Source organism: Lathyrus oleraceus, chromosome 7 (assembly GCF_024323335.1).
Source record: "Lathyrus oleraceus cultivar Zhongwan6 chromosome 7, CAAS_Psat_ZW6_1.0, whole genome shotgun sequence".
Taxonomy (NCBI): domain Eukaryota; kingdom Viridiplantae; phylum Streptophyta; class Magnoliopsida; order Fabales; family Fabaceae; genus Lathyrus; species Lathyrus oleraceus.
The window spans coordinates 236,940,589-236,957,501 of NC_066585.1; the positions used below are offsets into that span (position 1 = coordinate 236,940,589).

General features: G+C 33.9%; 1 protein-coding gene across 1 annotated transcript; it reads right to left on the bottom strand.

Moving 5' to 3' along the window:
* Positions 1-13,373: 13,373 nt before the first annotated feature.
* Positions 13,374-16,060, bottom strand: LOC127107389 (transcription factor MYB117). The gene is made up of 3 exons (XM_051044667.1): positions 15,398-16,060; positions 14,774-15,253; positions 13,374-14,682 (listed from the first exon to the last, which is right to left on the bottom strand). Exons 1-3 carry the CDS (start codon positions 15,876-15,878, stop codon positions 14,390-14,392), a joined length of 1,254 nt encoding a protein of 417 aa, XP_050900624.1. The 5' UTR covers positions 15,879-16,060; the 3' UTR covers positions 13,374-14,389.
* Positions 16,061-16,913: the final 853 nt, after the last annotated feature.

Genomic DNA, 16,913 nt, shown 5'->3' on the forward strand with positions numbered 1-16,913 from the left:
CTCCAGAGGGCGCTTTTTTCTGAAAGCGCACTATAATGTGGCCACTTTAGACAGCGCTTTCTCCAGGAAAACAAAGCGCTGTCTTTACCTATGTCAGCGCCACTTTAGAGGGCGCTTAAAAGCGCTGTTATAGGCCAAAATAAGCGCCCTCTTTTCCCTTATTTGGCGTAGTGACTTACAAGCACCAAAAATGTAGTGCATATGAGTTCAACCACTTAGTACCCCACACCAAATCTCTAATACACTTCGGAAAAAGATAAAAAAGAAGTACATACTTTGGATCATACTCTAATTGTAAACTTATAAAAACTTTAAGATCCATGAAAAAGCATGTCAATCTTTTTAATACATCTAGTTGAGGAGACTTCTCATTCTTGTCATTGGCGGAAAAAATCCTTTTGTGCTCTTACCCACTACAATATTTTCAAAACAGTATATTGAATTTTTATTTTTTGGAAGATTGAACTCATGGATGTCAACTCCTGCATCATAAAAACAAAAGTAACATAATATTAAAAACCACAAACAACACCAACATACAACACATAATTTTAAAACCATAAACAACAACAACAGACAACATATAACTTTAAAATCACAAATAGCAGCAACACACAACACATAATTTTAAATAGACAAACAAAAATGAGTGTTACAAAACTAAACATATACATACCGCAAGAGTTTTTTATACTCTCCTTTAATTGATGTCGAATTCTTTGAGTAAGTTTCTCTTCCATTTCTCTGAAGCACAAATCTACATTACTTGCAGATGGTCTGAAATATTATTTTAGGTTGATACCTCGTCCAATACCACGGGCACACGTACCATGCTCGTTTGTTCCAATGGTTTTTACTAAAGGAACATTCACTAGTCGTTTCAACCAACGATTCCTACAACATAAACAAAACATCACTATCAAAGTCAAGTAAACTACAATTAATATTATTGACAAAAGAATCTACTTACAATCTTCTCACAAAATAAGCGTGTAGTCTTAGATGTGTGCTCTCCTACTTGCTTTTAACGAGCTCTTTTCCAATTCTCATTGCATGGTGGTGGAGATGAATTATGATCAAGGCTTAAGGAAGTATCTCTTAACTCTTGTTGTCTCTGTTTTATTTTTCCATGTATCATTATTTTCTCAAATTTATCATATCTTCCATGAGACAATCAATGTGGATATAAAGTTTTAACCACATGTTCTCAGATGATTGAATTTTTTATGAAAATATTTTAAAAGATATTTTAATGGGAAATGTTTCGCATCTGATATACTAGTTATCAATTAGGGTGTCATTTGAATGGGGATAAATACATATCATCGAAAAATATCATTATCCGAAAGGTTAGATTTTAAAAAAAAATCTTCGTTAAGATGTGAATTCTTTAGTTGGATTTCAACCTAAAATAAAATCGTGGTGTTGTGATGTCCAAAACTTGAGAAAATTGTAATTATATGAAGGTGAATATTTAAAAGTTGATTTATGTAATTTTGCAGAAATTGGAAATTAGGTTTGTAAGATAATTGAAAGCTTTGAAGACTAGGTGGTGTTCTTTTTATGGTCGGAGAATTGTGCAATCTTGTAAACATTTCAACAAAAAAATAGTGTGTAAAATTGAAAAGAATAAACTTCATTTCCTTTGGTGTTCCGACTTCATTAAGACGTTAGCGAGAACAACACGACTGAACTGGTACAAAAATGCTAGTGTTGACCCCCTAATCAATTTCTATTTAATTTCTAGTATATTCAGGTTTCAATTGTGTGTTTGATGCGAATGAAAATTAATATTTTGATTGAAATTCTTTACACCTAGTTTGATTTCAAGAATCATGTATTAGTGTTCTAGTTATCTGTGATAACGTTTCTTTTCAAGTCATTTCAAGAGTTTCTAAATCGATGCATCATAACTTTTCATTTCAAGAGTCACAACCATAAAAGAGTCAAAAAATATAAAAATGTTGATAATAACATCTCTATCCGGTAACTTTGAAGAACATGAACAAGAACTCAAATGATTAAATAATCATGAAAAAGTAAAAAAATAAAAAATAAGGACAAAGACAAAGAATAAGACAACAATATTATTTCTCTCAAGGCGTCCAAGGCCGAGATTGAACAACATTTGGACAATAATGATAATGAAGACAACACTTAAAATGGTGAAAAATGAGCATATTTGTGTGAGGATACAATAAGTATACATAGACCTTCATGTAATGCGTATAGTAAAAATAACCTAATAAATTTAGTAAGGTCGGTATAAAGAGAATATTTTGATAACAGAGATGGTGTATTAATCAAGTGCTAAGAGTGTCGACAATCTGGTGACAAAAAAGTGAATGTCCTATCCTCGCAAAGAAGAATTGTAACAATCAAGAAAAGTCAAGACCAAATGACTAGGGTCTAACATATTACATTAAATGAGAATGTGAAGACAAGTATTCATCATCCTTAATCAAATCCTACAATAGAGATATCATCAACATATGTCTCATGGATCACAAATGGAAAAATAATGAGGTAGTGATTATGACTCCTATAACTTACCTTCTTTTAAAGACTTCAAAAATGTGAATACAATCTCATCTTGGTATAAATTTTTGATGAAGACAAGATTATCAAAAAAGGAAAAAGTTTCTCAATCAAGATCAAGTGTCAAAGACGTCTCAACCAAGGATCAAGAATGCATAATCCATTGGATGTTATGGAATTAAAGGAAATTGATCATGATGTTAAGGTACTCAACTGCAACTCATTATGCATAAATTTTAGATGCTCAAGAAAACTCTAATCTTTTCATATCTAAAGTTTCTAAACATTGATGCATCATAACTTTTCATTTCAAGTTATTTTCAAAGAAAAAAATCAAGTTTCAAAATGGTGTAACCTATTACAAACCATTCTGCCTAAGTATTTTTGGAAATTTGAAGGGTAGTAGCCGGTTACATAAACCATGTAGCCGATTACAGGGTACGATTTTTTATTTTTTAAAAATGTTGCAGTTTGCAAAATTGTGACTCTTTCTTGAACCATTATCATTCTAAAGTATTGCAAACTTTCATAAAATATCAAGAAAAATTGAGCAAGAAGCAAGAAAAATTCAGCAAATCTATATTAAAGAAGAAAATGGTTCGGAAAATTAGATTTGCTGAAAAATTGTAACATCTATATTAAAGAAGAAAATTATTTCCAAAATATCTTCGGCGGCATTGTTCGGAAAACTTCAAGAACACGAATTAGAACTTGGAAGGATAGAAAATCATGAAGATCAAGATAAGAAAGACAAAAATATCGCTTTAAATGTGGAGTCAAAGGAAACAATTCAAGATGATGATTCAGATGACGATTAAAATGCCATGGTCAAAACTCCCATACATGAGGGTGAGGAAAGCATTAGATTTTTATTCAATCATACTCCATATTACTTTCCAAAATCTAACCTCTGGTTTCTTTGATATTTTCTTCTTAAACCAACAATTGTCGCAGTTAAGAAAAGAACCAGAGAAAATGTCAGGGTTGAAACGCTTCTCAACCAAACCAATGTTAAGGGGACCTCATCTAACCCTACTTAGGTATATAGGTCGCAACCATCAGAACTCTTGATATTTCGCTTCTTTTGTTTTTACATTTACTCAATATTGTTTTTTCAAGATTTTGTTTTGCACATGAGCAAGCTGCGGACAGACTACTGATATTGGTAACGCAGAAGATTGTTCTCCAGAGCGTGCTCCTCAGAAGAAGAAAAGTAAAATTGTTGGGTCGAGGAGAATCCTTGCCAGTCCAAGGGTAGCTTATATTCCCAAAGTGAAGCAAGGGAAGAAGATCTCCACTAGTACTGTGGCAAAAACTACTTCTGCTGTTATAAAATTGGTGTCGAATGAGAGCGCCAATTCCATTCTGAATGGAGAAACCCTGAAGGTACTGCTAATTTTACTTTTCTTATTACTCTCTTTTATTAATATGCTAATCGAGCACCATGTTTCACAGGAACAACCAGTGGTGTAACCCAAGACGGCCTCGACTGCCAAACCTACGCCAACCAGTAGTTCTCCTATCCAACAACCTACTACTATTGAAGTTGCTCTGGGTGAGGTTGATAAACCAATCAATATTGAAGACACCATTGCATCAGGTAAATCCAAACAAACCTGGCAGGAGAAACCTTTCACCAGGGTGCTGATATATCTCAAGGTGACAAGGCTCTTGACCCTAAAACTGCTCTTGGTGCTGATATGGAGAAACCTGATGACTCGACTTCCAAAAAAGCCTCTCCAACCAATAATCATCTTTCTCATTAAGAACGGGATGCACTAAAGGCCAAGGATCCCAAAGCTTGTGTAAAATTAATCTTGAAAACCCAAGGCAACTCCACTGAAAAGGGTTCCACTTCTTCAACAATGTATGGTGGCACCTCTGGCCCTGAATCCCTTGACCCTGTCCTCAAACAATTGAATACTTTTGTTGGGGATGTTGATCTCTTCGCAATTCTAGAGAGATATTTCATATATGGATATATCATCAAAACTCTCTTGAAGAAACTGGATGTACCTGATGCCCCCGCTGAAATCGTCGATTTCTTAGTCGTTTTTGGTCCTCTCTTCGACCAGATGTGGGATGACTATCATTCAAGACATGGTACTTTCCTTCCCAAGTGTCTCTTTCCAATTTCAACCTAGCCAAAATTTCCAAAAACTCTTCCCTATTCTCAAAAGGAATGATGGATGATGATGTTTGCGTAAGGGAATGAGGGATTCTCCGGAGCATGGGGCATCTTAAGTTCACTGGCTCTAGCACAAACCCATTGTATGTAGGGCTCAAAAGCAACATAATTTTTTCTTCCTAATCGGCCTTTTCTTTTCCTGTGAATGTTGCGCCAACGATGTATGATTTTATCCTTCAAACCGGAACTCTCTTCTTCGTTGAGGTAAAAGAAACCTGACAACAAAAGGTTATCGTGTTTATCTGCCATAGGATATCCTAATTGGCGTCTGGTAAGGATGGGGTTGTAGTTAATTCCCTCATGTACACAAAGGAGAGGTACATTAGGAAATTCACCACAACTGTCAATAATTACTCAAACATCATATGAGGGGTCATACCAATGTATATTCCCTTGATCAATGGACATGAACCTTTGAGACCATCTGAGCTTCTGTGGATTCTCCCTAAAGAGCCTGGATTTGGGTAAGTGAGAAATAAACCACTTATATAAGAGAGGTGCACAATAAAGAATGGTTCCACCACCTTTCTTAATTCTGCGATGGATAGAATGGTAGGTATCTCCAAGTAATATGGGTACTGGTTACCAATTAAGAAGACTCGTACAACATTAACATCCACAAAGTCATCAATGTTTGGGAAGAGAACAATTCCATAAATGAGTAAAGCAAAAATGGCTTCAAAGGCATCTATACCATCCGCTTCTACAAAGATAAAGACTTTCTCCATCAGGAATCTAGAGGTTAGACCTAGAATACCTCATTTTTAATGAAGTTGGCCTTCATAACAGACGTTTCTAAGTGAAGTGCTTATGAAATAGCTGTTGGTGTAGGGGTCTTCTCTGAACCACTGAATGGTAATTTGTTAGAGATTGGAAAACCAAACCAATAAGAGTATTCTTCTAGAGTAGGCACAAGCTTGTAGTATGGAAATGTGAAGCAATGGTAAAGGGGATCATAAAACTGTACCAGGGTGTTGAGAACTCCACCTTCCACCTTAGTCTTCAAGATTCCCACAAGTATTCCATATCGAGCTCTGAAATCCTCTGGACTAACTAGCATAGAACTAAGCTTCTTCAACTCTGTTAAGTCAGGACTTTTGAAAGTGTATTTCTTGGTATTCCTCCTTCCAAGTTCCATTTTACCTATCGATATTTGCAAAAGAAAACTATTGAGATTCTTGGTTTTTATGCAAAAATGTTTTTATGGATGCATGAATGCATGTTAGACAAATACGGGTTTAGGGTTTTGACATTAATCATGAAGCCAAGGGTCTAACCATCCCACAATGTATGAACTAATGGGTTTATTTTGTACCTATAGAATAAGGTTCTAAAGTGGTCCCCAGAGTCATAGATCCATCTTTTGGATATTATCGGTTTAACAACTTGCTTGTATACCAATAATATTCTCAAGAGAAACTCTTTTGAATGTAGCATCGCGTAACAATTACCTCAGATCTTACACCTAGATAATCTTCGCACTACATCCTAAAAAGGCTTAAAGGGGTGGAAAGGGTTCTAAATATCCTCAGTTTCTTAGACTCTTAGGTCGAAGATAATAATGCCACTACGATTTACTCGCAACAAAAAACATTACCATCAAAGGGGTCTCCACTGAGAGGGGTTATATCATATGTTAATCATGATTAGGATTACTCCAGATATGTAAATTTGATTATACCAATATCCTATCTTATTTGTATTCTCTAATCCGGGTTAGGATTTCCTCACCACTTATAGATCTCCATAATAAAACCCAAGAAAGCATAGCAACAAATAATAATAATAAACACATATAAACAAGTTATGTATCACCCACTTAATATTCTATCCCCAGTGAAGTCGCCATTTATGTCTCAGTGAAGAATCGGAGACCAAGCTAATGATTAGTCTTGACTCATGAATCAAAGTATCACCACCTAACTTTAATTTATCCAAGGGAAGGGGAAAAATTCAAAAATAACCCAATATGTATATGCAAATCTAGAAGATTAAACTTAAGCTAAGCAAAAAGGGGGGGATTCTAAGGTATGGGGTGTTATGAAAAGGGGAGATATTAGCACCCTAACCATCTGTAGTACTTTACAGGAACCTTTTAGATATATGTGTTTGGTTTAAAATTGTTTGATATTTGATTGGGGAGATAAGAAAAAAAACATCTTTTTAATGTTTGATGATTTGGAAAGACATTGAGTCTTATGCCTACGTACCCGTGAAGGATCAAAACCTCGTAGTTCGGGTTCAAAAGTAAAAAGGGATTTGTTGGGGTTGGTTTTATGAGAAAGAGACAAATTGTCATATTAAGGAGAAAACTCACTTTTAAACCAACACAAACATATGGAAGATAGATTTTTGCGTCAAATTGAAAGAAGGGCTCTCACTTGGATATAGAACCAACAAGTATGCCACATACCTCTTCCAAATGGAAAAGAATCAATATCAATCTCAAAAATATTATGGGGTAGGATATTTAAATCTCAACTAGGGATGCTCATGTCTAATCCTTTTATGAAAAGGTTTTAAACATATAAAAGCCAAAGTGGGGAAAGGGTTTGAATTAAGTTTGTGCTTTTTATGTCTTATGAAAAGATCTTTGAATATGATTAAGTTTTTTGAAGCATTTGATTAAGAAATAAAAGGGAAAACAATGACCTAAGTCAAAGTTTAATATGAAAGTGGATATAAGAAGGAGAGAGAGAGAGAGAGAGAGAGAGAGAGAGAGAGAGAGAGAATCCTAATGTTTACATTGAGGGGAACCTAAGATTGTATCTATAAGTTTTAGATTAAGGGGAAGCAAACTTTTATAGGATGTGGATGAACACACACATGTAAAATGACAAGAATGTCATGGTTCTTTTCCCTTGGATATAAACAATAACAAGGTTGAACATGCATTAACATTAAGGCACAAAATATGGCTAAATACAATGACAATTACAAGGTGAGTGAGGTATGGATGACAATATTGATCATGATTTTTAGGCATTAAGATAAACATAAACAAGACATGACGAAGTTTCACATAACATCACAAGACACAACAGATTGATGGTGAAGACAAAATCATATTTGACATGGTAAAGGCATTCATTGATACATGGTAAACAACACATGAATCAATTCACGTCAAACATGCATCACATTATAAGTCTTCACAAGGTAAACATTAAACTTGAATCAAAGTTCATGATAAGACCAAGCTTAAGTGGAAATCCTAATCATGCATCAAAATGCTTCAAAAGATTCATCTAAACAAAACCCTAAGTTTTATCTAAATAATCAATCACTTAGAATAAAATATGATCACGTTTAAGCAAACAAAATACTACCAACATCAAACAAAACCTAAACAAATATACATTGGTCACACAAACATCTATGACCACTTAGAACAAGGAAACAATAAAAGAAAATCCATTAAAAGGCCTAAAAACAACATAAAATGCACTTGTTTTCTACCTAATAAAAATGGTCAAAATAAATATTATTTTTTGGTATTTTTTGTGGATCCATAAAATAGACATTCTCGTGAACACATGGCAAAAAGAATGGGTCAAAACTGTGAAAGGATCATGAAGTTATGGATATTTGAAGTTATGAAGAAAAATGAACGTTTAACCAAAGTCTGGGGTTCCATGCACTGTTTGGAAAAAATAAAAAAAATAAAGTTTAGGGTGAGGGGGATTTAAACCCTAGACCTTTTGGTTGTAAGTGACTTGGGGCACACGCTTCTACCACTGGGGTGGCTATACATCCGTTCATTATAAAACAAGGAATTGTATATATTATAAAAATGTGTTTGGTTTGACTTTTCCATGCCATGTCTGCATCTTCTTCAACCTCTAGCTTCTTATTTTCGTTTTTTTTCTTTCATTGTTTTTCAAATCTTCCATCAATCATATCTCTCTCATTTCTCAACCATTTTTCATGAAATAAAGATTAGAATTGCTTAGAAAAATGTAAGGAACATAATGGTTTGATAGATTTTAGCTAATACTCAAAGATGAAGATGCACGAAGGCCAAAACCAGAACTAAAACTTTAGGTTTCATGCAACTTAAATTTACATAAACAACAATATAAATGGCATGTGAGTTAATGATCAAACTTAATACAATAAATGCTACATATTTACTTCAGAAATCACAAGGAAATGATGCATGTATAATGAGTTTCAAAGTGAAAGAATATACCTATTGGAGCAAGGTTCAATTCCTCTTCAATACCACTTTCAGCTACTATTTAATGCTTCTCCTAATGCTTATGAACTCCCAAAAGGTGATTGGAACCCTTGGTTGGTAGAATGCACGAGCAAGATGAGAGAAATGGAGGTTAAGGTCAAAAGCTTCCAAAAATGAAGCTTTGCTTGGTGAGCTTGGTGTGTGGATAGCTAAGGTTTTGTCCTCTATTTATAGTGATCCTTGAGGGTTCAAGAAGCTTCAGATATCATCAAATAATTGTGTCTTGTACTGGTTTGCTTGCTTGGTTGGTTCTTGCACAAAACACCAAGTGGGAAGCATGGCAAAATCATGGGGTGCATGGAGTGTTTTGTTGAGTTTTGTCCGAAGTGTAAAAGTTGACTTTAGGTTTAGAGTTGGTATGCTCAGAACCAAAACCATTTGGGTGCTCAATGGTACTTAATGTTGGGTTAAAGCCACTTTACACAAATGGAAGTGTAACCTTTATGCCAAAAATGGAATGATTCATTGTGTAATGGCTTGGTTGCTTGGATAATGGCTTAAAAGTGTGTGTTATCTTCTAATTAGAGTGAGATTTAGAAGCAAGATAGCTGCAAAGCAAGATTGTGTAGCTTTGGTTCAAGGTTGCATGATGACCTTGCCATGAAAATGACCCAAAATTCATATTTGGAGAGCCAACTTCATCTCTTCAAAACTCCTAGCTCAAATATGATAATTTCATGATATTTGACTTTTTGGAAAGCTAAGACCATACTCTACAACGTGCATGTTGGGAGTTTTCCTTTAATAAATGTGGATCATGATGAAAAATGATGATCAAGTAAGTCACTTTTATGGTACCAACTTCATGGCTTCATAACTTGAAATCCTTGCATTTTTTGGGAATCAATCATCAAGGAGAAAGTTGATGTATGAAGTAAGACCTTTAGTTTGATCATTGGAGCAAAGAAAATGGTGGCTTGGATCATAAGTTATGGTCTTGGAAAGTTGGGTACTTGAACATGTATTTTTTTCATAACTTCGAAAAATTTACAAAACCAAATCTTGCCCTTTTTGCAATTAACCTCCAATTTCTTGTTTTCTATGGATCAAATGCATCCATCAATCATATTTTCATGATCCTTGAGTTGAGAAGTCCATGGTTGAGCAAAAATGTCAAAAGTTAAACTTTGACTTTGCCTCAGTTGACTTTATATCAGATGAATCTAATTCTTACAATATTTAATTAATGGGATCTCTTTGGCACATTGGATGATGTGAATGAATCACTTATGATGTATTTGTAGTCTTTGAACCATACATCAAGCTTTAGGATCATGCCTTGGCAAAAAAGTCAACCAGTTGACTTTGGGTCAAAACCCTAGTTGAGGGTGTCAAATGAACTTTGGCCTTGATGAATTTGAGATGTAATGATCTTGAACTTGATTCTTGTTGATGGAAGTTACTTGATCACTTGAGAAGGATAAGGATTTTGAAATGTTGAAACTCATGTCAAGTCTTGATTGATCAATCTTTGAAAGGTCTTGGTGCAAAACCCTAGCTTAAGACAAACAAAGTTGAAAATCTTTTTGTATTTTCAATAGGTTAGTAACGCAAAGATGCTAGATTTCATGCAAATGATACAAATGATGGTGGCATATTAGGGTTGAAAATTAGGGTATGACACCAAGGTTTAGTGACTTGATTCTTCACCTCTGTCATTTAATTTTAGTTTTCATAGTTAGGGTTCATGACTTTCTTGCTTCAATTCTGAGAATTAGTGGAGTGTTGAACCAAATTGATGAGAGATATAGAAAGAGGAGATGGATATGAGTATTTTTGATGTTGCAACTTGGCTGATCCTGGCAACTCCGCCGCCTCGGGTGGTGGTGCAAAGTAATGGAAGAAGAAGAGCATGAGAGGAAGAAGATGGAGTCGCTGATTTTTTTCTTTCTCTCTTGTAATTTCAGTTGGGGCTTAGTGCTCTAAGCCCACTATTTGTTATTTGCACTACCTGTTTGTTATGCATAGCTCCCTGCTAAACACAATAACCACACTTTGCATTAGGCCTTAATCTGTTAGCTCCAATGACTATGTTTTCAGGCCACACTTCCTTCTGACTTGTACACCCCTCTGCAGTAGTAATTTTCATGATAATGTACTTAATGTCTTTCTAACACTTTTTTCACACTTTAATGCACTTTAATACATTTTAATATACTTTAGTTCAGTTTAATTCTTTTGAATTTTTTCTCTAAATTTTATTTTGACATGAAACATACTTGAAAATAGAAAGTAATAATAATAATAATAATAATAATAATAATAATAATAATAATAATAATAATAATAATAATAATAATAATAATAATAATAATAATTAATGCATATTTTAGTTTAGTTAGAAATAAGTCTCAATTAGGCATTCTTGAAATAATACATGTTAATATTAGATTTTAATTAGCATTTAATTGGCTATTTTAATTTTTGTTAATATGCACGTTAACATTTTAATTCCTTCATGATGTTAATTCTATCAATTTAAAATTCATGTGCTTGTCATCCATGACTTGATCCTATCCCTGATTGGTTGATTGATCAAAATTTTATTTGATTAATTAGTCTCTCAACATTTATCTAATTCTCCTATCCAGTCAAGTGATCACAAATCTTTTGATCACCTGATGGGATTAGATTCCTTCACTTGCACCACACTAGATCTCGAAGTCAAGTTCATCATGCAAGACCTCAAGGCTGAAGACTTTGGACATCAAGCACTACAAAAAAGACTCTTCTTTCAACACTTGTCAGTCATGGTGCAAATTGTACGCCACGAGTCTTAAGTAACAGAGAAGAATGATATAGATGTGTCCTACCCTTGTTCTAAGTATCTTTGAGTATAGGGTGTATGCCTTAGTTATTCAAAGTATTCACCTCCCGTCATAAACTTTAGTGCAATTAAAATCGAATAATTATCATTCTCCACATCCAATATCTTTCCGCAGACGACACTCTAATAATATTCACCCATTTTCTTTCCTTATCCATTTAAGACTAAAACTCTTTTTGCAAATAAATTCAAAAAAAAATACGATTTGAATTGTATGCCACGAGCCTTAAGAAATGGAGAATGAATAAGAGGGAATATTCGTATCCTCATTTTGAATATCTTTGGATATGGGACGCCTGACCCAGTTGTTCAAAGTATTCACCTTCGTTCATAGACTTTAGTGCAATTCAAATCGAAACAATCTTTTCAAAAATAAAATCAATCACAACCCACCAAACTCACTTTTCCGCCTTAGGGAATTCAAAAAAAAAAATCACAATGGGCATGTTATTTTCGTTCTATCGCAAATAAACAACGCTTAAGTCTCTCAGGCGCGAGCATACAAGCAATGTTTAACTGCTAGAACGCGAACGTTGACATGGTTCACTAAAAACAAACAATACATATGTATTTTCTCATTGCACTATGAGAATACATATGCACGAGGGCCCGAATCCTCGACGAGCACACTAATTTAAAAATCTTTTCCCCCTTTTACAAGTAACTTTTAGATAGTAACACTCATTCTCGCAAAGAACAATCAAAAGGGTTTCCGTTGAGTAAAACGGGTGTGAGAGATGTTAATACATTCCCTTTGCATAACCGACTTTCTTACCCTTTTTCTCCTCCCCTTGAATTTTATCGATATTTTTCCTTTATTTTGCAATAAATAAAGGTCGGTGACGACTATGTTGTATCTTCGAGCGTGCGATGCGCTCATGTATTTTTTGCAACGTGACAATGTTGACAATGAAAGTTGCAATGGATTGAGATATTAGTAGAAAGGCGAATAAGAATGTTTTTGAGTTCAAGTAGAAAATATACACAGAAACCACGCGGGGATGACATGTCGTACGATGTTTAAGATGAAGAATCAGATCCCAAAATCCATTTTTCCATAATAGTCGCAATAACAACAGAGAAGCTCATGAGATAGCTAGGGTTTGCATTTCAAAACGTAACAAAACAAATGAATTGGGTAACAAAATGAGCCTGAGGCCCACTTGTACTAGTTGATCGGTGTAGTGAGAGTTTTGCCATAAAAAAAATAAAGGATACATATTTTAAAAATAATTTAAAACCTATATTTATTTAAAAATATTTTATGATATTTGTTTTAACTAACATGGTAGCTTCAACTTATTCTATTTAAAATATTATACTTTATATACAATACTTATAATAAATATTATAAAAAAATATATTTTAATTCCTAATAAAAATAATAAATAAATGACTTTTTATGGTTAAGTATCATCCGACAACTCTTCTAGGCCAGAGCTTGAGTAATATTATTCAAGTCCATATTAAACACTTAACACAACTAGTTTTATTGTGTTTCTAATTAAACACTTAAGTCAACTAGTTTTAAACTAGTTGAGCTAGTCCTCTCACTCTTAAAAATAAATGTATTTAAAAAATAAAGTAATACCCATATTTGTCTTATTTAATAATATCATTTTGATGTCTTAAATGTACAGTAATTCTTGAATATACCTAAGATTTGAAATAGTTTAAAATGAATGCCGAATTCCACCAAACCACCTAGTTGAGAAATAAACTTTACCATGAAAGACAAGTAGTAGTATCACAAAAAGAATTCAGTTAGTATAAAGCAACATCATCCATGTGAGTGTCATGAACTTAATTTGAGAGCAAAATTGTGCTGATGAGGAGGGGAAGCTGTTAAACACTTCAACCATCTTAAATGCATTGCTTGCTGAATTTGTGCAATAGTTATTGCATACCAAAGACCCATGAAGAAAGTATGTTCTCATTTCTTCTTATCTATCTTCATCAATTCCATCACCTTTCCCCCAAAAGTCAAACACCCTTGTTTGAATAGCAATTTCAAATTGAAACAAACATATTTATAATCCCAAAAAGTAGCCTTAAAATAAGGACTATATTTGCTTGTCCTTCCCTAGCCTTTTGCACGTATGCATTATATTCTATTCTATTCTATTCAAGTCCTTTTTGATTCCTAAATTGTTTTAATAAAATAATAACCTCTTACCTTTTATGCTTAACAAATTAGCCCTATTCTAAGTAGCATAGAGAATGTTTCATGACATATTTAATATCATGATCCATATCAATATCAATCTTCATTTGGCTTTCTTGACACATTCAACATAAAGGAAACAAAATAAAAAACATTGTAGACAAAGATATTTCAGATAAGATGGATTCATTTAATGAATATAGAAAAGTTAAAGTAATATTAATAAAATTGAATTATATTATTATTATTGTTATGAATTTTATTGAAGTTTGGAGAGAGTCCCCATTGGAAGGTGATATGAACAGAAGTGTGACCAAACCAAAGCAACTATCCTTTCAGTTTACCTCTAATGGCTTCTCCTTTATGTTGGACCACACCTATATTGAGAAGCTTCAATGGAAGCAGATTTTGTTATTGGTTTGTAACTTTGATTCATGTGGCTCCTACTCCAAGAAAATCAATAAATGGAGTTGCATCTGAAGGTGGAGGGGGATTACTCATCAGAACTTGATTTCTTTCTTCTGCTGCCACCGATGATAGTGAAACTTCACTGTTCAATATTTGTGCTCTTGTCGCTGCTGTGGTTGAATTTGATGAGAAACTATAAATGTTAGAATTATTGTTGTTGTGATTGTTGCTTTGTTGTTGTTGCTGCATTGGCATCATATATTGGGGATAATTATGGCAGAAACCCATTGGTTGATTATACATATTACTATTAGCTCCTGCAAATCAAACCGAATAGTGACATATAAGAAAACATTAATTTTGTGATATTCACCACTAATCTAAACATGATCATAGTGACATATATACCTGAAAAGAAATGAATAGGAGAAAGGGACTGTTTGTTGCTTGAGATTGCTTCTTTGACACCATTCATGGAAGATGAACCATTTAAGCCACACTCAACACCAGCCTGAATAGATGGATATGGAAAAGTAGTGATATTATAGGCATTTGGGAAGTTGAAAGAAGAATAGGATGAAGAAACTGGATCTATATCTCTTGAGACAAAGCTTGTTGTGTTATCTTCTATTCTTCTGTAAATCGATTGACTCAGCTTCCTTCTCCTGTAAGCACTTGATTGTTCTCTGTACTTTCTAGCCATTATAACATGCCAGTGATTCTTAACTGCGTTATCGGTTCTTCCAGGGAAAAGCCTTGCAATCATAGCCCATTTGTTTCCATAAATCCTATGAGCTTGCATTAGTCTTTCTTCCTCTTCTTCACTAAAAGCTCTTCTGTTTATTCTTGGATCTAACTGGTTGAACCATCTAAGTCTACAACTCTTACCTTCAAATACAAAAAGAGAAAAATCTCAAGAAAAGAAAATGACCAAAAAAAGAGGACACAACAAAAAGAGGAAAGAAATAAAAGTTGTTTAAACAAGAAAAGAAAAAAAAAGACATTCTTTTTGCATAAGTTTTGTTCACAAACCTGATCTTCCTTGTAGCTTTTCAGCAATGAGGTTCCAGTTCTGAGGACCATATAGAGCAACAAGTTCTTTGAGCTTAGAATCTTCTGCAGGTCTCCAATGACCTCTCGCACATAGTTTAGAATGTCCAGTATTATTCTCATTAGGGTTGGGCTCTTCATTTAGGTTAATTTTGTGACTGTTTTCTTCAACACCATCACCAGAATCAGAACCATTTCCTTCCCCAACATCATCACTGTTGCTGTTTTCTTCAAAGTTTCTTGTAAGATAACATTCTCTCATAAGTGGTGAAGACCAGTTCGTAGAAGTACCCTCCTTAGAGACATAGCAGTCTTGAGATGAAGAAGAAGCAGCATAGTGAAGTGATAGAGAATCCATATTTGCATAGACAGTTCCCATGGAAGGAGAAGAATAACAAGATTGGTAATGAGTTAGGAGATTCGTGTTATCTTTAACACTTGCTGATTTCATCTTATATAACATAAGAGAATATTTAACAGGAGAAAGAGGAAACAAATAGTGAAAGGTAAGAAGAAGAAGAAGAAAGTGGAAAAAGCAGTTTTATTTTAGTGCATAGGAGAAGTAACAAGAACATAAAACAGCTAAAGGGTTGAGTTGAGAGAGAGAGAGATTGAAGTAGTTATGTGTCCAGACTGAGGAGGTAATGAGACTGGCATTCTATTTTAATTGAACAAGTTGGTGTCAGTGTTTATTTATTTATTTATTTAATTAATTAATAAAGAAAGAAGAGCTTTGGTCACACGTGTGAGATTGATGTGTTACAGTTGCAGGGTCATAGGCTGTCTCTCTCTAAAATGACAGGAAAGACAGACACACCTATGTGATGGCCGATGGGTGATGCATAAACAAAGCAAGCGACATCACTTTTCAAAATACAAAAACAAAACAAGATTTGAGAGTGTCTTGCTTATTGTTATTCTTACTTTGCTACATAACGGAACAAGTATTGTCATCTTCATAAACACTAACTAATCACTGACCCTATCATACACTCTCTCATTCTCACCATTATTATCACTGCTTATGCCTTATAGTAGTAACTCGGAGGACTAAATTGAATTGAAATAAATAATTAAGGTAGGTTTAATAACTTTGGTTTTTCTTGAGGTAACTACTTGCTCGTCCTAACAATCAAACCGTCTCCGTGATAAGATAAGATTGTAGGACATATTGCCTTTTCTCTCGACCAACTCACACCATCAAAGAGGGTTTAATCCACACTAATCTTAATCAAGCTCTATTTATCAAATATTAGTTATCAAATATTAAATGTTGATATTAAATTAGATGGAATTCGTGTTCCATGAATACTCTAGTTTTTTTTCAATATATACACTCTATGTTGATAGAGTTTACATGTTTTTTTTCCAAAGAAGTTTAGTAAGTATATATATTAATGGTGCATCTCTTTAGTCAATAATTGTAATTTTTAAGAAGATTGGTTTTATTATTAAAAAAACAAAAAAAAGCAGGCAACAACACATCATGTTGTCCATT